Consider the following 21,026-nt stretch of genomic DNA (forward strand, 5'->3'; position numbering starts at 1 on the left):
GCTAAGAAAATTGTAACAATAGTTACTAAATCATTACCATTATCTACCATTTCTATACCAAAATTTGGCATCTGTCCAAAAGGCTTCTTTATTGAAGCATGCAGATTCTAGTAAAAACACTGAACTGTAAAGTTTTTGCATAGATACAACACTTCACTTAAAACTATTCTGGTTATGCCTGATCAGGCGGTTGTGCAGTGGATAAAGCGTCGGACTGGGATGCAGAGAACCCAGGTTCGAGACCCCGAGGTCCCCAACTTAAGCACAGGCTCATCTGGCTTGAGCAAAAAGCTCACTGGCTTGGACCCAAGGTCGCTGGGTTGAGCAAGGGGTTAATCGGTCTGCTGAAGGCCTGTGGTCAAGGCACATATGAGAAAGCAATCAATGAACAACTAAGGTGTCAAAATGAAAAACTGATGATTGATGCTTCTCATCTCTCTCTGTTCCTGTCTGTCTGTCCCTATCTATCCCTCTCTCTGACTCTATCTCTGTCCCTGTATAAAAAAAAAAAAGTAAAACTATTCTGGTTATGATACTAGACAATCACTCCTACTTCCAGCTATAATTTTGGTCCCTTGTTTCTACATTCCAGGTTAAATAATTATTAATGCCTATGTGAGTATGATAAGAGATTGGCATTGTTTTATTAACTTCCTAGCACAAATTTTTCTGACAGGATTTATTATTTATATATCAAACTATTTGTTAAAGATAGCTAACTCACTGAAGTTTTCTTTTTACCCTCCACAAGTTATTAAACGTATTCACCACGTGCTACCAAATAGGATATTTGTTGATTACATAAACTCTTAGGTTTCCTAGGACTAAGTTTTCAGTTCTGTGGGAAGTGTGTAATATGTATTAACCAGACAACAAGGTATGCTTTCCCTTCCACCAAGTGGTCTTGGTCACTTGTGTTGTATTCTACCTTCCCATTAAAATCACTGCTTATCTTATTATTCTTCATATTTAGGAAAAAAAAGAAGAAGAAGAAGAAGAAGAAGAAGAAGAAGAAGAAAGGAAGGGAGGGAAGGAGGAAGGGAGGGAAAGACAAGCATCATATCTACAGACCAGGCCCAGAAATTTCATATGGCCAGAACCTATTCTACAATGGAGCAGAACCAATCCTCTGATGTTGAGAAGGAACCAACCACTCTTCACCTCTCACCTGCCCCCAACCACAGGTGACCAGTCTTTCTTCATCATCAGATCATCTGGGGCACTTGTTAAAGTTTGATTTCCAGACCCTTCCTTTAGAGACACTGATTCAATAGGTCTGAGTAAAAGGTCTGCAATCTGTGTTTTAATAGCACGGGATCAATGATTATCAAATTTGAGCCTGCATCTGAATTAGTGGGAGCGCTGGTTAAAACACATATTTCTCTACCCCTGAGTTTCTGGTTTAGTAAGTCTGGGGTGTGACCCAAGAATCTGTTTCTCGTCCTGGAAACCACATTTTGAGAACCATTTTACTGGATGCTTCAAATAATCTGGTGAGTTCAAAAAAAAAAAAAAAAATGACCCTAACACATTTCTCGAAAACTATCATTGAAGTGATGTGTATATATCTTTTCTCTAACCTTGTCTTTGTCCCAATTAAGAGGTCACATAACGATTTTCAGAAGTCTAATCATACCTCTGTGACCTCTATATAGAAGAAAATAAAGAAGAGGATGCTCAATCTACTGTTTCACTTCACCGAGGTAAAAACAGTAGTCTAAACCCATGTATCTACATACAGTCAATAATATCTCGATTGTACGGGACAAAGAGTTAAGACCACCACAAAGCAAGACGGAGAAAGCTATCAAGAGAACATAGAAGGCTTTCAAAGTCTGTATTCCTGGGTCAGACTCAGATCTCTGCTCTGTCACCACGTAGCACCTTGTGGAATGAGCAAAAGCTAATTTTTAAAAGCTGATCCAGGCACGCCTATTATTTAGACATCCAAATTGGGCCATCGGGGCTTAAGGAATGGAGCCTCGCAGCGAGATCCTGCCACTATAAACTCCAGCCGGTTGCATCACTACTTTCCATGAGGAATTTAAGGGGTGTGACTGCATCTTTTCCAACCCTGCATTCCACATGTGACAAAACCGATCCAGCTGTTTGTCTAAAAGAAATTCTTTGCTGTCCTTAAAAATTAAAAAAGCAAGTGGATATCCGTCCTTCAGAGGCAAGCCTCCAGCTGGAACCTGGTACAGGCAGTTGCGAAACAGAGACAGGGCCCTGGAGAGCATCTGCTTTTACATTCTTACCTCGCCATAGGGGGGTTAGCCCCATCTTGCTTTTTGAAATGGCAGATTCTGGATGGAGCATGCTGGCTTGGCCCAAAGCTCTTGAGAAGTGTTCATCCACTACTGACCCAATGTCTCCCTGGAAATAAGTGAAAAGGACACAGCGAGAGTTAAGGTACTCCATCTCGGCAGGCTGGTCTTTCTCCTCCTCCTCCTCATCCTCCTCCTCCTCCTCCTCCTCTTGTTTGCTGGGAAGGGTGACTTCCAGAGAGTCCTGCATCTTGCTGTATACCGCTAACTTCTTCTGGGATGGAATAAACAAAACACAGTATCAAAGACAAGTTTGTAAAAAAAAAGCATGAACTAGTTAACTTTTCAATTTTAAAAATAAGTCTAAATATTAACATATGTTCTCACATTGATCCTTCTTCATCTGCTTTATGCCAGCTTTTCCCCTCCCCAAACCAGCCTCTCCTTTCCATCCTCAAAAAAAAAAATTATATTCCAAATTTAGAAAAAAAAATTAAAGTCCTTTATCAGCTTTCATATTTCCAATGTACAAATGCTTTTTGGTTAGAGATAGCAAAGCAGAATGACTTAAAAAAAAGTGAGAGATTTTCATTTTTCTTCATTTTTTATTTTAAGCATTTAATGTGCAGTAAATGGTAGTTTGGGACAGGGAGAAATGGGGACAGGAAGCCTAAGGGTCTGAGGGTCGGGTGGAGAAGGAAAGAGCTTTTCATAAATGAAGTAAACTAAAATAAAAACAGGAATGTAGCATCTTCTAAGAGGATTTGGCAGATGTGCCCAACTCATTTCTCAAAAATCAAACCAAAATGACAAAATAAATCTGTGTGAAGATCCATTTTGCATGGAACATATTTTTCAGATGTTCCATTTACCACCATTATTATAGAGAGGGGGAAAAAAAATCTTGTTGTGGCTTACAGAAAATAATACAAAATACTAGCAATGGTGAGTATGGCTTTCAAATAAAGATGAGAAAGTTTTGGTGATTTTAAAATATTTTTAAACATATGATGATAATAATAATAATAATAATAATAATTAACATATGATGCCAGACACTTATAAAACTTAATATTTATTAATTACCTCCACTTGACCCTTACAGTTCTGTAACATGGTTATTGTTACAATCCACATTTTAAAGCTGAAGCAACTAAGGCACACTGAAGTGAATAATCTTGCCAACACTCACAGAGAATGTAAGTGGTGGAGCCAGAACGCGTAATACAAAGTATGCAGGTGTACACGTGTGTGTGCGTGTATGCGATGGAGGAGAGCGCTATCTAGGAAAGGGCTAGCTAGCGTGGGAATAAAAATTGCCAAAATGATAGCTTTTATATTGTTTTTCTGGCTAGTAAATTTTTAGTTGTTATTTTTTTATTCTTGCTTTTTAGCATGTCCATACATTTTTTTATTGAGCACATATTACATTTATTATCAACAATTTCCATGTGAAATAGATGTAAGACATAATGCTAAAGATGATACAATTCATCATCCTGTTGACAAAATTAGGTTTGTATCGTCAGTATACCAGTAAAACCTGATCCTGTTTTACCCAGTTTTTCATTTTAAAAGAATGTTTATGTACCTTAATTGAGAATTCTACACTCTTTTTTTAAATTTATTTTTATTTTATTTATTCATTTTTTAGAGAGGAGAGAGACAAAGAGGGAGAGAGAGGAGAGAGACAGAGAGAGAGAAGGGGGGAGGAGCTGGAAGCATCAACTCCCATATGTGCCTTGACCAGGCAAGCCCAGGGTTTCGAACCGGTGACCTCAGCATTTCCAGGTCGACGCTTTATCCACTGCGCCACCACAGGTCAGGCAGTTTTTCATTTTAGTAAAAAATGCACACTAGAAAATGAACGTGAATAGAAAAAAACAAATCATTCTGGAATACTCAGTAAACACATAATTTTGCAAATGTTATCAAAACACGTAACCCAGCCTTTTATGTTTCTAAGGTAATTACTAGCTTCAAAATCTATAGCCCCAAATTATAAATGCATCATTCAATGAATTAAACACTTTCTCTTAGCAATGAATTTGTTGTTCTTGTGTGAGGTGAGTCCTAAAATGTTCCAGGTATAATATGAGCTGGTGGTCATTATTTAGGGGCTGCTATTTGTAAATATGTGTATTGCTCTTTTATTTAAAATGTGTGCCAATATATCATCACTTGTTGATAAATAGATAACTCATTTCTTGTGCATGTATATGTCTTGCTGATGACTAGGTGATTGTAATGACTGGTTATATTTCTTACAGTCTGCTTTGCAAAGCCTTGAACATGTTTATATTTAACTGCAAAAGTAAAAACACCACAGTAACAGAAATGATGGGATTGATCTAAATGACCTTTAAAGTTACTCCTAGCTTTAAATTCTATTATAAAGTTAAATGAGTATTACAATTTGTTAGTCAAATCACGGTACTATTCTCGGGGCTCATCGGGAAAAAAGACAGAAGACCCAAATAAATAAAATCAAAATGGAGAAGGAGAAGTTACAACTGACACCAAATAAATATAAATAATTATTTTAAAAAATAGTATAAAAAACTATCTGCCAACAAATTGGACAACCTGGATGAAATGGATAAATTCCTAAAAACATGCAATCTTCCAAAACTAAATCGTGAAGAATCAGAAAATCTGAAGAGATAGATTACAACTAGGGAAATTGAAGCAGTGATCAAAAAACTCCCAACAAACAAAAGTCTTGGACCAGATGACTTCAAGGGTGAGTTTTACCAAACATTAAAGAAGAACTAATGCCTATCCTTCTCAAACTATCCCAAAAACTTCAAGAGAAGAGAAGACTCCCAAGCTCATTTTATGAGGCCAGGATTATCATAATTCCAAAACCAAATAGAGACTCTACAAGGAAAGAAGATTGTAGCCCAATATTTCTGATGAACATAGATGTTAAAATGCTCAATAACATGTTAGCAAGCCAGATCAAGCAATACAATCAAAAGATCATACACCGTGATCAAATGGGATTTATTCCGCAGATGCAAAGTTGGTACAATATCTTCAATTCAATAAATGTGATACACCACATACACAAAATGAAGGATAAAAACCACATGATCATATCAATAGTTGCAGAAAAAACATTTGATAAAATTCAGCACCCATTTATGATAAAAACTCTCAGCAAAGTGGGAACAAAGGAAATATACCTCAACCTAATAAAGACCATATGTGACAAACACACAGCGAACACCATACTCAATGAGCAGAAACTACAAACATTTTCCTTAAGATCGAGAACAAGACAGAGATGTCTGTTTTTACCAGTCTTACTCAACATAGGAGTGGAAGTCCTAGCAACAGCAATCAAACAAGAAGAAATAAAAGGTATTCAAGTGGAAAGGAAGAAGTAAAATTGTCATTATTTGCATATGACATGATACTATATATGGATAACTCTAAAGATGACACCAAAAAATTATTATAACTAATAACTGAATTCAGTCAAGTAGACGGATACAAAATAAATATATCAGTAACATTTTTATACACCTATAATAAACTATCAGAAAAGGAAACTAGGAAAACAATCCTATTCATAATAGCTTCAAAAAGAAAAAAAAATACTTAGAAATAAATTGAACCAAGAATGTAAAAAACTGTACTCAGCAAATTATAAGACACTAAAGAAAGAAACTGAGAAAGATGCAAATAAGAAGAAGCATACACTGTGATTATGGATAGGAAGAATTAACATCACTAAATAGTCTGTACTACCCAAAGCAATCTATAGATTCAATGCAATTCCTATCAAGATACCAATGGAGTTCACAGAACTAGAACAATTATTTCAAAAATAGATATGAAAACACAAAAGGCCCTGAAGAGCAACAACAACCTTGAGAAAAAAGAACCAAGTTCAAGAATGGTGTTGGGGATAATAGACAGATACCTACAAAAAAATGAAACCAGACCAACTTCTTACACCATACACTATTCCTCTCCTGGAAATATATCTGTAGAAACTAGAAAACTAATTTGAAAGACTATATGCACCCAACGTTCACTGAAGAATTATTTACACTGGACAAGATTTGGAAGCAGCCCAAGTAGCCACCAGTTCATGAGTGGATAAGAAAAGCTGTGCTACATTTGCACAGAGGAATACTACTTGGCAGTAATAAAGCAAGAAATCTTATCCTTTGCCACATAATGAATGGACCTGGAGATCATTATGCTAAGTGAAATAAGCCAGTCAGAGAAAGATGAGTACCACGTGATTTCACTTTTATGTAGAATCGAATGATTATGATGATCTAACAAGCAAAATAGAGACAGAGAGAATCATAGGTAGAGGGCAGGCTGACAGCTGTCGGGAGAGGGGTGGGGAGGGAATGATGGAGGGATTAAACGAAGAAAAAAAAAAGAAAAAAACTTATGGTTAAAAGGGAGCTCTGTTTTTATATAGGAATAAATTAAAACCTATCTACAGAGTATCTGCAGTGTCCACAAGAGTTCATTATTACTTAAGAAACTGATTTCATTTTTATGTTAATGTACAAGTCAGCATCAGTTTGTGAGAACTGAGTTTTGTAGTTATTGTTTCATTTGTTCAATTTCAACATTTATTTTTTAAATAAAAAAGCCCTTGCTGTATTAATTATCCAATGAAGAGCTGTTTTATTTTATTCCAGTTAATAATCATTAGATGAAATATAACTAATTAAGCTTTTATATATGTAAACTAAAAATTTTTGTATAAATGTAGCACAGTATTATGACCTACCCCAATAATAAAATATTTAATTTTTAAATTGATGGCAGTTGAATTTATCTATAGTTTTCTATCTACTTAAGATTACACAATTTTCTGAATGCAAAACAATTGTTATTCTCTTTGAACCATTGTTGAATGGCTAGGTTCAAATAAAATAATCTAAAAATTATATATTTTTCAATATAAAATGGAGGAAAATTGAGCAAAATCTGCTATTGTATCATAATACCTTTTATTAGTCTATTTACAAAAAATCATTCTTTTCTTGATAGATTTAATGATTCTGTATATTCTTTATATTTTAGGTACATGTATCATGTCTGTTTATACACATATAAATTTATATAAATATGTAGTAACAGAGTATTCCTTTTGATATGCAAACTCCTATAATTCTATAAAAATATATTGGCTCTTTCAGTAAAAATTTTTGGATTATAAAATATACTTTTTTTTTTTTTGCTTTCCCAATTCTTTAAGGCAGGTCTACATAATTAAATAAATTTTCTTGGAAACTATCAAACAAAAAAATGATTAAGGAGCCTATAATACATCTACCAACAGGCAGGAAAAAAGGGAATACTTGTCATTCATTTCCTCTCGTGCTTTTTTCAGGTCAGTCGGGTTAATTTTCACAAATTATAGTGAACCAATTTAAATATTTACATTCACAATACATACACACCACACACATGCACACACACAGTTAAAGCCTCACCATCAACATCAATGTTTAAAGGGAGAATTCTGAAGCATCCTAAGGGCCTGCTAGCTATGCAAAATGCTAACATTTAATTTGTATACATTTTTCAAACACTGAGTGGGAGCACAAAGAAAACAGAAGAAGGAATTAAAACAGTAACTGATTCATATACTGACATTCACAACATCCTAATACTCTCTCCGTAGACTGAAGCCTCAACTACTTCTCGTGACCTGTGCTTTAGTGACTATAAATCAGTTCTTTGCCTTTTGTTAAACTATGAATGTTTCTCATGTGGGCTTTTCTGTATTACTTAGTGTTTGCTCCCTGGAATAAAACTTCCCTGGTGTTATCTTCTCTCTTGAGAACAACGTAGAAAATTCAAAACGAGTAAATCTCAAATCATCTAAACCTAGATTTCCCGAATCAACACCAAAAGGCCAAATCTAGCTCACACTTTTCTCAAAAGGCACTCCTCATTTCCCTCAACATTCAACTCTTTCAGAAATGTTCACGCTTTTCTCAGGGGGACCCTGAAGAATTTTTAACAAAACTAAAGGAGCCATCCAAAGAATCTTCAAAAACTACAAGTTGGTTATTTAATGCCCATTAACTGACTCATCCCCATCTCTCGGAGTAATGACAATTGTTGTCCAGGTAAAATGACACTCAAGTTAAGTGAAACAATGAGCGAGTGAACAGCCAACAAGTGCAAACTGGCTCAGGAAGAGGCTCAAGGAGCGGGGAGAGGCGGCCTGGGCAGTGCAAACCATACCCAGCACCTCGCAGCAGCCTGCCATCAGGCGCAACAGAAACAAACTCGCCCAGGAATGTGCAGGGGAAAGGGTTTGTCTGACAAGAGAAAGACTTCCATGTCAGGAGCCAAATACCACTAACTCCCCAAGGCTTAAGTCTACGAAATGCCAAATGATTACTGTGCATGTGTGGAAACTTTTTCCTAAGGAAACTGAAGTATTTTAACGAATCACTGGATATTTGGAAACAGCTTTATGACTTTTTTTTTTTTTTCCTACTGCCTGTCTTCTCTAAACGCAACATTTCTTTTTTATGTTCAAAACATGCTTGGAGTTGAGAAGGGTAGCCTATAATATTAGCCAGGAGTCACTGTTTCAAAATGGTAAAGTCAATAAAGTAATACGTTGCTCTTTGATCATATTTTTTTTTCTCAATTCACACCAATAACAGATTTTAAAAATATATCTCAGAGATACTTGAAATGTTGATCCTTAACCTATTTGGTTACGGGTGGATGGGGCAGGAGAAAGAAGTTAGGTCACAAATTCACCATATATATATATATATATATATATATATATATATATATATATATATATATATATAATATATAAACAATATATATATTGTTTTCCTAAGTGAGAAGCAGGGGAAGGTTGTGGGGGTGGAGAGCAGACAGACAGACTCCTACATGTGCCCAAAGGTGATTCACCTGGCATGCCCACCAGGCGGTGATGCTGGGGCGTTGCTCCACTGCAATCAAAGCCATTCTAGTGCCTGAGGTGGTGGCCATGAAGCCATCCTCACTTCCCAGGCCAACTCTGCTCCAATGGAGCCTTGGCTGTGGGAAGGGAAGAGAGAGACAGAAAGGAAGGAGAGGGAGAAGGGTAGAGAAGCAGATGGATGCTTCTCCTGTGTGCCCTGGCTGTGAATCAAACCTGGGACTTTCACAGGTCGGGCCAAGGCTCTACCACTGAGCAAACTGGCCAGGGCTTAAATTTGTTTTGTTCTTAACAGTTGGAAGGACAAATTAAAAATAATATTAACATTATCATCTCTTTTTTAGCACACTTGCCCTCAATGATTCTAGTCACTATCAAAAATCAAACCCATCTCTTCCAAAATGAAAATTTTCCTGTTTTGAGGATGTTCAAAAAAAATATGCCACAGGCTTAGAGAGAATTTCAAAATTTTCATTCCCAAAACATTTAAATAAACGATCACAAAAGAATAGTCTGTGTTCTCTTTCAAACCGACTACTACAAATGAAACAACTGTTCTGATGTGTAAAATTCTAGTATGTTTATATAAACCTATGACAAGACTTAGAGTACAATTTCATTTTCTAAAACTTTGTTATTCATTGAATTGTCAATTAATTCCTATTTTGTGTCAGTAATTATGCAGTGACTGGGAGCCACGAAGGTGAAAGTCAGCCTGTCTCTATACATTGGGAAGACATTGTAGTAAGGGCAATAGAAAATAAAGGAAATCTTGTGATTATCCATATGCTTAATTTGTGTTATTTTTCCAAGTAGCTAATATTCAGAAATTTAAAAGTAAGAAAAGTAAGAAGGTTACTACATTAACTAAATTCCTAAATTGTTTTCTTGTTTCTAAGGAAACTTAGATGGGAAAGGAGAAAAATAGAATGGAGTGAGAGAGATTATTGAGCTGAAACTAGTCTGAGAAACCCTCTGGCCCTCCGCTTCCTCTTCCGAAAATGAGGAATTCTGACTTGACTATATTAGAGCCCAGTTCCAATTCTATATCCTAATAAGCAACATGCTGGAGCTCTCGAAAAATTCACACTTAATTTTGTTTCTTCCATTGGCTGCCTCATCTGATTTTGCAGGACACTAGCCAAAATACCCCTACAGACCACTGAAGACTAATTCATTTCCAGAAATGGGTAATCTGACCCAATTTCTAGGAATTAGTTTCGGTCCGTCTTCTATCTGTCTTCAGAGTAACGAGAAAGAATGCATCCTGTGAGGCCCCCCACTAAATCCCACATGGACAGGTGTTTTGGCATTCTAAAACAATGTACTTTTTAAAGCAAAAGACACCTGTTTGTTTTAGGTCATTCTTTTCTCCCTCCCTCCCTATATTAAAGTATGAGATAAGGGAAAAATAGTTTAGTTACCCCGGTTCAGACAACATTTGTAAATTACTGGCATAAGTCCGGTATCCACTAAACTACCTATCAATACGGCATTTCTGACTTGTTTCTAGCAGCAGATGTTTGGGTCTAAAGGTTCAAGACACTTTGAGGGTCTTCCTAAACGAAAGTTAAAGCAGGAGGTCAGCTGCATAACGATATGCTTTTTGGAAGATTCAAGGCACAGTTTGGCCTGAAATTATTTCATTCATTTGTTCTCTGCCAGAGACTGATATTCAATTCAACTATTAGAGAACCTTGTGTCTTTCATTTTTCTCTTTAAAGTTTATTATTTTCAACCGCAGTTTGCACTCGATAGTATTCCATACCAGTTTAGACGTCCAGCAACATGGTCAGGAAACCATACATTCTATAGAAAGTTGCCCTCTCCTGCTCCAAGCGCCACCAGGCCCCATAACCAGTTATCTCAACATTGACCATATTGTCCAGGCTGCAACCTGAATATATGTGGCTATTCTGCGGCGACTAATTAGTACAGCTTCATCCCCTCAATTTTCTCACTCAGCCCCTTAACTCCCTCCCCTCTGGCAGCTGTCAGCCTGCTCTCTGTATCTTTCAGTCTGTTACTATTTTGTTTATTTTGTTCACTATATTCCACATATAAGTGAAATCCTATGGTATTCGTCTTTCTCTGACCGACTTATGTCACTTAGCATCATACGCTCTAGATCAGGGGGTCCCCAAACTAAGGCCCGCGGGCCGCATGCAGCCCCCTGAGGCCATTTATCCGGCCCCCACCGCACTTCTGGAAGGGGCACCTCTTTCATTGGTGGTCAGTGAGAGGAGCATAGTTCCCATTGAAATACTGGTCAGTTTGTTGATTTAAATTTACTTGTTCTTTATTTAAAATATTGTATTTGTTCCCATTCTGTTTTTTTACTTTAAAATAAGATATGTGCAGTGTGCATAGGGATTTGTTCATAGTTTTCTTTATAGTCCGGCCCTCCAACGGTCTGAGGGACAGTGAACTGGCCCCCTGTGTAAAAAGTTTGGGGACCCCTGCTCTAGATCCACCCATACTGTCACTGAGGTAAGATTTCCTTAGCAACCCCTTGTGTAAACGTAGCAGAGCTCTTTTAACCACTCATCTACCAATGGGCACTTGGGCTCCTTCCTAATCTTTACTATTGTAAGTAACGCTGCAATGAACATAGGGGTGCATGGATTCTTTAAAATCAGTGTTTTGGAGGCCTGACCAGGCGGTGGCACAGTGGATAGAGCGTCGGACTGGGATGCGGAGGATCCAGGTTCGAGATCCTGAGGTCACCAGCTTGAGCGCGGGCTCCTCTGGTTTGAGCAAAGCTCACCAGCTTGGACTCAAGGTCGCTGGCTCAAGCAAGGGGTTACTTGGTCTGCTGAAGGCCCGCGGTCAAGGCACATATGAGAAAGCAATCAATGAACAACTAAGGTGTTGCAACAAAAAAATTAATGATTGATGCTTCTCATCTCTCTCCGTTCTTGTCTGTCTGTCCCTGTCTATCCCTCTCTCTCACTCTCTCTCTGTCTCTGAAATAAATAAATAAATAAATAAATAAATTTCTTTACAAAAAAATAGTGTTTTGGATTTATTCCATAAGTGGAATCACTGGGTCATAAGACAATGTTTTTCTGAAAACAATACCTTAAGTTATTACCTATTAGATATATATATATCCATTTAAAAATTTTTAAAAGCTAACTGGAACAAGGCCTATGAGAATGAATCCAAGTTAAGCACCCAGATTTTAGCATGACAGTCATCTAGCCAACACACAAATTTTTGCCTGACCAGGCGGTGGCACAGTGGATAGAGCGTCGGACTGGGATGTGGAGGATCCAGGTTCGAGACCCCGAGGTCGCCAGCTTAAGCACGGGCTCATCTGGTTTAGGCAAAGCTCACTAGCTTGGACCCAAGGTCACTGGCTCGAGCAAAGGGTTATTCGGTCTGCTGAAGGCCCACGGTCAAGGCACATATGAGAGAGCAATCAATGAACAACTAAGATGTCACAATGAAAAACGATGATTGATGCTTCTCATCTCTCTCCGTTCCTGTCTGTCTGTCCCTATCTATCCCTCTCTCTGTATCTCTAAAAAAATAAAAAATAAAATTTAAAAAAATCTTAAAAAAAAATTTCTGCTTTAGGATCTGCCCTAAGCATAGTGAGAATTAACATTTTTAGTCTCATTAAAAATTCCCTTTCTAGAGAAAGACAAAAGATAGAAATATATGTATTTCCTAATGGAGTCAGCTTAGCAGCTCTTCTGTAACAGCCTAAAGAATCAGTGCACAGGATAATTCTACCTTCTGAAGACACTCACTTTCTTTGGTATGGGACATGTCCTTGCCATTCCCAAACTTTGTGATCTGTGGGACTTAGTAAGTGCTAGGTAAAGTAAAGCTTCCTTGCATTTATCCAAAACACCCTTCCCTTAAATATCCAAAGAGTGTCACCTTGTCCTGGCATCTGGTTTCCTAGTGAACATATCTTAACTACACATGATTTTATAGATTCCAAGACTGCCTGTACCGTAATCTCCACTCTGGTTGAATGCCAGAGACAATAGTTCAGTTTAGTTATTTTAAAGTTTAATTTTCTTCTCTAGCTTTGAATCTTCTGGCTGGAAAGATTATGGCTTGGGAGCATAAAACTGCAGAGAAACTATAAGCTTCTAAGTCTCTGAGTCAAGTTAATTTGTGTAGTATGGAATTATAGGGGCTCTTCTTTCTCAAAGAAGCCCTGTATGAATTCTTTTAAACCCATTTGCATTCTTGTTTAAAGTTGCAAAAGAAATTAGATCCACCACCTTAAATAAGTTGACAGTGGATCAAAAACTACCTCAGATCTAATTGTATTCTTTCCTCTTAATGAATCTGAGCTTACGTGGAAATAGCAATGATCTATGAGGCACTTAAAGCTGACAGTTAATACCACTTTCTGCCTACTATTTTAAATAAATAAATGGTCATTTGCTAAGTGGACATTCTACCTCATCAACAAAAGATGCAACACAGAAAGCAAAAGTCATTTACATAATACAAAATGCTTGCAAAAGGCCTTTGGAATGCCTAAACTAAAAAAGTACACTACCAAGGACTTGGAAAGAATTTCAAGCTCCAAGGCCAAAGAATCTACTGCATATTAATCTTCTTTATCAAAAAGTTGATTTGGAGCACTAAAGACAAGATTAAGCTTCTTGTGAAATGGGGAAAAAATCTTGGGAGACTGCATGGCATGGTGGAAAGAGGCCCCACTGGGGAGCAGGGAATTCTGATTGTTCTAAATTTGTCGCCAATGAGCTTTGAGATATTTAGCAGGGCATCTCAGTCCTATGACTACCTATATTCTCATTTGTAAAAGGAGGGCTTGAGGCATGTTCTTCTAGTTTGATTGTCCTGAAAAACAGAAATTTAGAGAGTTTTTATGGACTGACTGAGGTGGCAGGATGGAGAGAAAGAGCTTGAAAAAACTCCTTACAAACTTATTACTGGAGTTCTGCTTCCCAAGGACATTGAATTCTTTCAAGTGAAAGAATGCAGGCAGCAACTGTCACCCTGGAAGAGGACAGAGTCAATGTGCTCTAATTTATATAAAGCCCAATGTATGATTGTTAAACATTCCTTTGCCCAGTGAGAAAACTAGTGAATTGTTCTCAGCTTCCACTACCCCAACGACGAACTCTCCAATTCTGAAAGCTTTTTGCTTTAAGCATCTTCTTGATGCCAACATTATGAACGCAGGGAGCAGGGCGGGGGTTAGAGAACAACAAACTGTCTGCATTTCAGATGAGGAATCCACTGGGCATGAAGAGAATCATTTCCTCAATTTTTCCTGACACATATTTTGAATGTTTTTTTTCTTGGTTCTTACTGTCACTGTTAGAATGCAAGTGCATTCCTTTCTACACACGTTCTGCAGTGTCATCATGCCTTCAGAGCATGTGCTGAGAGACTCAATCAAGAGTTCTCCTGAGATGTTAGGGGCTGATGTATTAAGTCTTTAAAAAATGGGTGAGCCCAGGGAGCAAGAGGCTTAGCATCCCTGAGCAAATCCGGACTCTGTAGAGCACACTGGGAGATTCTTGCACAGCCACGCTGCCTCTGGGAATTTACACCGGGGCCTACAAAACTTACTCTTCAGACATATTTACATATTGCTTTGATTCATTTAGCCTACTGTATGTCTGAATAACACACCGCAGTCCATCCGGATTTAAAGGCAGTTAGCTATGGCTTTCAGATACTAACCTATTACCCACCTACCATGTACATGTTCAATAAAAAAAAGTAGCTTAAAATTTCAAGTGTGCATTTGTGCTGTTAGAAAAAAAAAAGCTGAAAGTACAAATGCCTGGAGTATAAAGTTCTGTTGTTTCGAAAAGAATTTTCAACTATATGATCATATATTAAGAAGGAAATATATACCTATGTTTAAAATCCATCATAATGAACCATTTTAAAACATATACTTCGGATCTACACAGATTTGAGTGAGTAAAAAATCAGCGCAAAGACACGCTGCAATTAAATACAAAAGTGATATAAAACTTTAATGGTCTGTCTTCTAATATTTTATAACTGACCACTAAGCTTTCTTTATAATCCTATCCTTTTTTTTTTCTGCTTTTTTTTCCTTTTTTTCTCCTCAACACTTCAAATGCAGTAGAAGTTGTAACCCTAATTATCTGTCTCCCAGGCAAGATGCTATTAAAGGTCACTTCCCATGTACGGAGAAAACAATCTTCTTGGATAATAATGATAAAACCTTATGGAATGCAAAAACAACCAAAATATGTATTCTCAGATGACTCCATTAGGGCCAAGTCAGTGTTAGTCCCACTTCACCCACGCACCACACAGTCTAAAAATGCTGTCAGCCTGATAAGAATTTCCTGATTTACTCTTTTTTTCCAATAGAAAATATAGGTCATCAAAATAAACTCCCGACAGTAAAAGAACAATAGTTATATTATCAAGTCTTTTTTTTTAATGTGTTAGCCAGTTATAGGCAAGTAGTTTCTTAACTGGATTTAAAAAAAAAAAATTTCTAACAAGCCATTTTCGTAAAAGTAACATGAAAATTTCCACGCATATCTCTCAACTAAGTTATTTAGGTCAAGTCAGCCTCACGGCTACTCAAACAAGATCTACAGAATTCCACGGTATAGTGCAAGCTGATTATTACTTTACTAATATGTGCCACTCATCAATGTTGACAAGTCAGGTAACAGAAGAAGCTCATTCTTCAGTTTGGTGATGGTCTTAGCAAAAGAAAGAAATTTGCGGACTGAGTCTCAGGGCTATTGCAAATGTTAGGTAAAGGATTGGGGGGGGGGGGAGATAAACTCACAAAACAGTGTTCAGCTGATGTGTTGTAGAATTACGCACCTAAACGTTGTATGAATTTGTTAACCAGTGCCACTGCAATTAATTTTAATAAGGAAAAAAAGATCGAAGCTATGTCTTATTGAAAACTAAATGTTATGACTTGTCATTTTAATTTTTCTGATACTGAATTTTATTATTTCCTAGCTCAAGAAAGTATGACAGTTCTAATCCCCATCGCAGACTCTTATTTTCATGGAATTCTTTTCACAACTCTAGAAAATAAAATCTTATTCACAGCACCTACTGGCTCAAGTTATTTTTAAGGGGGAAAAAATGCCTTCCCAACTGTTTAGTAAAGTTCGAGCCTGTTGCACATCCACATTCCAGTTGATAATTGAAGGCCTCTCCAGTCTCTGGGATGGAAGAAAGGATGGGAGGAAAGGGTGGCTCATCTGGGACAGTGTTTATAAAACACATCAGCTCATTTGCAGCCCTTCTTTGCCCCACTTGCCTAACTTGTACTAAATAGTTTTCTCCATTATTTATATATATCCTATTCAGAGCCAAAGAAAAACAAACAACATAACCGAAACGTTTTAATCTGTCACCCTTGGCCACAAATTGCAAAATGTTTTCCCATTCTCCTCTACAAAAGTAATCTCTGAAATGCTGAACCTGCTGAATATTAAATAATAATAATGATAGTAAAGAAAGTGAGGTTCTCTCTCCTGTTGTCCTAGTTGGTCCATGTGGACCTCATACTGTGAGACAGATCAATCCGAGGTGGGTTCCCTTATGAATCAGATGAATTTCACAGCCCCTAAATTCTAAACTTAAGCTCTGATTTCTTTCCAAAGAGGAGCAGTGCAAATCTAGGACAGATTAATTAAAAAGCCAAACTTCTTAAAAACTATCACAAAGCATAGAGTTTCTAGGGAAGGATATATATGATATATGATATATATATATATATATATATATATGGCAATAAGTTCAATGAGTTGTAATTTTCTAACCATATCTAGATCCCTGATAAATGTCTTCATTAGTGTAATTTTTAAGTCTCACTAAATCAATCCACCCTCAAGCCCTGGGTCTGAGGAACCTCTTTTGGTTTATCACAGCGCCACATACTCACATGGGCTTTATAAAGCACTAACTAAGCCTTGACACACACTCTGTTGGTGTCCAGAGAGGAATGCCCAGCCCAGGGATACCTACTGCCAGATTTCCCAGAATCTTACTCTCCCTTCTGAAGAAACTGTACCATCTCCCTGGTTCCAAAACCCCTTTAATCAGCAGCATTTTCCATCACTGTGGGCATGGTGGAGAACCAGTGATTCAAGGTTACCTCTCAGCCAGAAGGGGACACACACACGTACGCACACAATACACTTCCAACAAACTGAGCTGTAACACTTCTGTGCTACGGTGGAATTAAAGGTAAATGAGAACGAGAGTGGGGTGAGGATGAAGAAGGTAAAAGGTGGTCAAATATACGGTGACAGAAGAAGACTAGACTTTGGGTGGTGAGCACACAATGTAACAGACAGATGATGTATTATAGAATTGTACACCTGAAATATTTGTTATTAACCAATGGTTTAGTTTTTTTTTTAAGTGAACGAGGAAGTTAGGGATCAATCCCTGTCCTCTAAAGTCGCAGTCAGAAGAAGACACACTCTGCAAGAAGTTCTAGTAATGTTTGATGGATATTACACTAGACCCACGTTCCACCATAAAAATCCCAAAAAGGCCACTGCCTGAGCTCACTGCTGTCCGGGTAGTCAGTGACATATTTCGTCCGCTTAATCAAGAAAACCCTGCAACACTCTACCTTCCCAACAGAAACAAAACATTCGGTTTAAGGGAAGTTTACTCACATACTCCTAAGACAGATGCCCTTGGTGAGCTCCAGAGAACTGAGCGCTAAGAGCTAGGTGGCTGCGACGGCAGCCTCTGAGTTCCGGTGCTGAGCACACTCAGGGGAGCCCCGGCCAGGTGATCCCTCACTTCGAGTCCCCACCAGTCCGCCCGGCCGCCGGTCCCTTCCTAACGCCTCTCCTCCTGTCCTCTGATGCCACTTTGCTCAAGGGCGCTTCCACGGGTCCCGGAGCATCCTCAGCGCCACGCGTCCCGGAGGGACGTGGCCGGAGCCCCAGACCGATACTCGCGGTGCCCCTGTCCCCCGCCCCCGCCCCCGGCCGGCTGCCCGGCCGGTGACTCACCTGCTGGCCAGGTTGGGGCGCCGGGTGGTAGTAGGCTGTAGGGCAGGTTGCAGCTGCCACGGGGTTGGGCAGATACTGGGGCGCTCCATACGGCTGGGGGTGATACATCACCTCCGCACAACTCATGGCAGCCGGGGCAGCGGCGGCCCCCGAGCTGCCGCCGCGGTTCTGCGCGCTCGCGCGACCGGCGCCGCCGCCGCCGCCGCCGCCGCAGCTGCCGCCTGTGTCGCTGCTCCAGTGGCTACTGCGGCGAAGGCGGGTCCTCGGCGGCCGCGGGCTCCGTGCGGGGCGCGGGCGCGGGCGCGGGCGGGGCTGGCAATCCGCGGGAGCCCGTGCGCGGGCACCTTCATCTTCAGCCCCGCCGGAGGTCCCCTGGCCCGCGCTTATCTGGCGGCTGGGGACGGCAGCGGCCCGCCGCGCGCCGCGGGCATGACAGCGCCGGGCCGGGGAGCAGCGGCAGCCGCAGCGGAGCCCTGGCCGGGGCCGGCGGCGCCGCTTCGCAGGCACACGCTGCGCGCCCGGGGCTCGCCCTATCACAGGCGCTCCGGGCCGGGCGCGGACTGGGCGGCGGGGGCAGAGGGAGGGGTCGGCCGCGGAGGAGGGGAGCGCTTCGCCTCCCGGGCGGTGACGCGCAGCGCGCCCGAGTTCCTCCAAGTCCGTCCGCGGCGGGCGGGTCACCCGGCAGGGGGGACCCCGGGCAGGGCCGGCCGCGGATTGGCGCGAAGTTGGAAGCCCTCTCCGCCTCCCAGCCGTGGGACGGTGGTGGGAGGGGAATGCTATGCGAGAGGCTCCGCGCCCTCCGCGCGCCGCGGGCTGCCACCCTGCCCCTGTCACCTGGCTGCCGGGCCGAGGGCTTCCCAGCCCCAAGGAGCTTTCACAGGGGACAACGCCGAGGCCGGGGCCAAAAGACAGCTGAGGGTTCAAAGAGCTAAAACACAGCAAGCTCAAAATAAACTGGGATCGCCCGGACATTAACTACAACCATACGTGGAAGTTAACTGTACTGCAAGTGCGCGCATGCCAGGAATGCAGCACAGTTTTCAACAAGTAATCTCCGTTTTACGTTTACACCTTCATGGTATGACATTCTTGTGGGACGTCAACCTTTTCTGGCTTTTCCAGCTTGGTTTCCATAGAGCAATGTACAGTAACAATCCATGAAACCCATTCAGCTTCTAGTTCAAGGTGTATCTATTTGTAAGTGACTTATCACCTTCTCCAAAATGAAAAAAGAAAATCTATTGTAGGAATTGCTATACAATCAGATAAAACAGAAAAGAATTATGCTTGTTTTATAAAAAAGTAAACTCTAGCTCTTCTAAATATGTAGACATGTATTTGACAAATATATTTCTCCCCTTACATATAGCTGTGGTCGCTTATGACCAAAGAAGTTCTTATTTTCACAGTGACTATCCTTCATCAGAGGAAAAGTCCATCCGGATGTCAAATGAACTGATGTTGTTGTGATTGAATTGTGCCCTCCCACCCCCACTCCCACCCCCAAAAAAAGTCGGTATGTTGAATCCCTAACTCCCATGTAATTATTTAGAGACAGGACTGGTAAGGAGAGAATTAAGGTTAAATGAGATCATAGGGTGGAGTCTGGATCTAGAACTTGTGTCCTTATGGAAAAAACAAACAAACAAGCACCAGTGATCTCTCTCTGTGCTGGAACAGGGGAAGGGTCTTGTAAAGACCCAGTGAAAATGCCCAGATTACCAGCCAGGAAGAGAGGTCTCACCAGAAGTTAATCCTGAGATCACCTTGATCTTGGACTCCTGGCCTCTAAAACTCTGAGACTCTAAGTCCATGCCTCACAGTCTTAGTATTTGTTATGGCAGTCCTATCAGACTAATGCAGATATATAGTACCAACATATATTATAAATTTTTACATAAATGTGCACATATAACAATGCAGACACATCCGTACATAAATACAAATACACTTGAATGTATACAAACTCACACACTTAAACTCACAAACTAGAATCATTGGAAAGGAACTCTGCATAACACCTCTTATTCACTCAGCCATGCTTTCATCCATTGAGTATTAAACTATTTTTATTAAGGGATTAAACATGTTGGACTTCCAATGTGTCTATTGTAGTGGAGCAGTATTCATATCAATAAGATATAGAAGAATTTCTTTAAAATGTTTATTACCATTCCCAAATTAACGTTCCCTGTTTACACCCCCTTCCAGTGTTTCGGATGCATTACTCAGCTCCCCTCTTCATGGTTCCCCATAGACATCCCATAGGAACTTCAGTCGTAACAGCACTAATATGTTCCTCATATCCCCAAACGGATCCTCTTCTTTTAACCTGCATCTCGGGGATTGAAACTTCCACCCACTACTTCTGAGCTAGAATCCTGGGAACCATCCAACACGCCTTCTTGCTTCTCACAGTCCACACGTCCGACGTTAGAGTCCATTTGATCCCAATTTCTACATTCCTCCTGACTTCCTGCCCTCATCTCTTTGTCTCTGAGGCTGTACCTCTCTACTGCACCCAGCCTCTGTCCCCCAGACTCCTGCAGGAGGGCTCTCCCCGATTCCCAAGCCCCTGTGTGAACCCTCCTCTCACCCATTCTTCACAGCTTCTCTTCCTGTCTTCTGTCCTACACACTGCAAATCCAGCAAATTCATAATGTTTCATCACTCTTTTGACCTTTTTCACAGTAGCTGCCCACAGTCTGCAGTCTCATCCTTCAAATTCTGGCCCCAGCTGATGTCAGCATCTCCCGCAACTGTGCATTCAACCATCTGAATGGAGACCTCCCTTTCTAGGTGTCTGCTACTACTGTGTTTTTATACACA

The 21,026-nt window shown here is 40.0% G+C and overlaps 1 protein-coding gene across 4 annotated transcripts in view; it reads right to left on the reverse strand.

Annotated features, from left to right (window-relative positions):
* VGLL3 (vestigial like family member 3) overlaps positions 1–18,930 on the reverse strand; it is a 52,357-nt gene extending 33,427 nt beyond the window's left edge. The window contains exons 1-2 of one of the 4 annotated variants that reach the window (XM_066346961.1): positions 18,198–18,930; positions 2,259–2,538 (exon numbers count right to left, since the gene is read on the reverse strand). In XM_066346961.1, coding sequence (XP_066203058.1) covers positions 2,259–2,538; positions 18,198–18,323 — 406 coding nt within the window. In that variant the 5' untranslated portion in view covers positions 18,324–18,930. Of the gene's footprint in view, positions 1–2,258; positions 2,542–17,852; positions 18,113–18,197 lie in introns of those variants that run through there. The other 3 variants (XM_066346960.1, XM_066346963.1, XM_066346962.1) reach the window with 3 other exon arrangements.
* Between the last annotated feature and the right edge of the window lie 2,096 nt (positions 18,931–21,026).

The sequence above is a fragment of the Saccopteryx leptura genome, chromosome 8 (assembly GCF_036850995.1).
Source record: "Saccopteryx leptura isolate mSacLep1 chromosome 8, mSacLep1_pri_phased_curated, whole genome shotgun sequence".
Classification (NCBI taxonomy): Eukaryota; Metazoa; Chordata; class Mammalia; order Chiroptera; family Emballonuridae; genus Saccopteryx; species Saccopteryx leptura.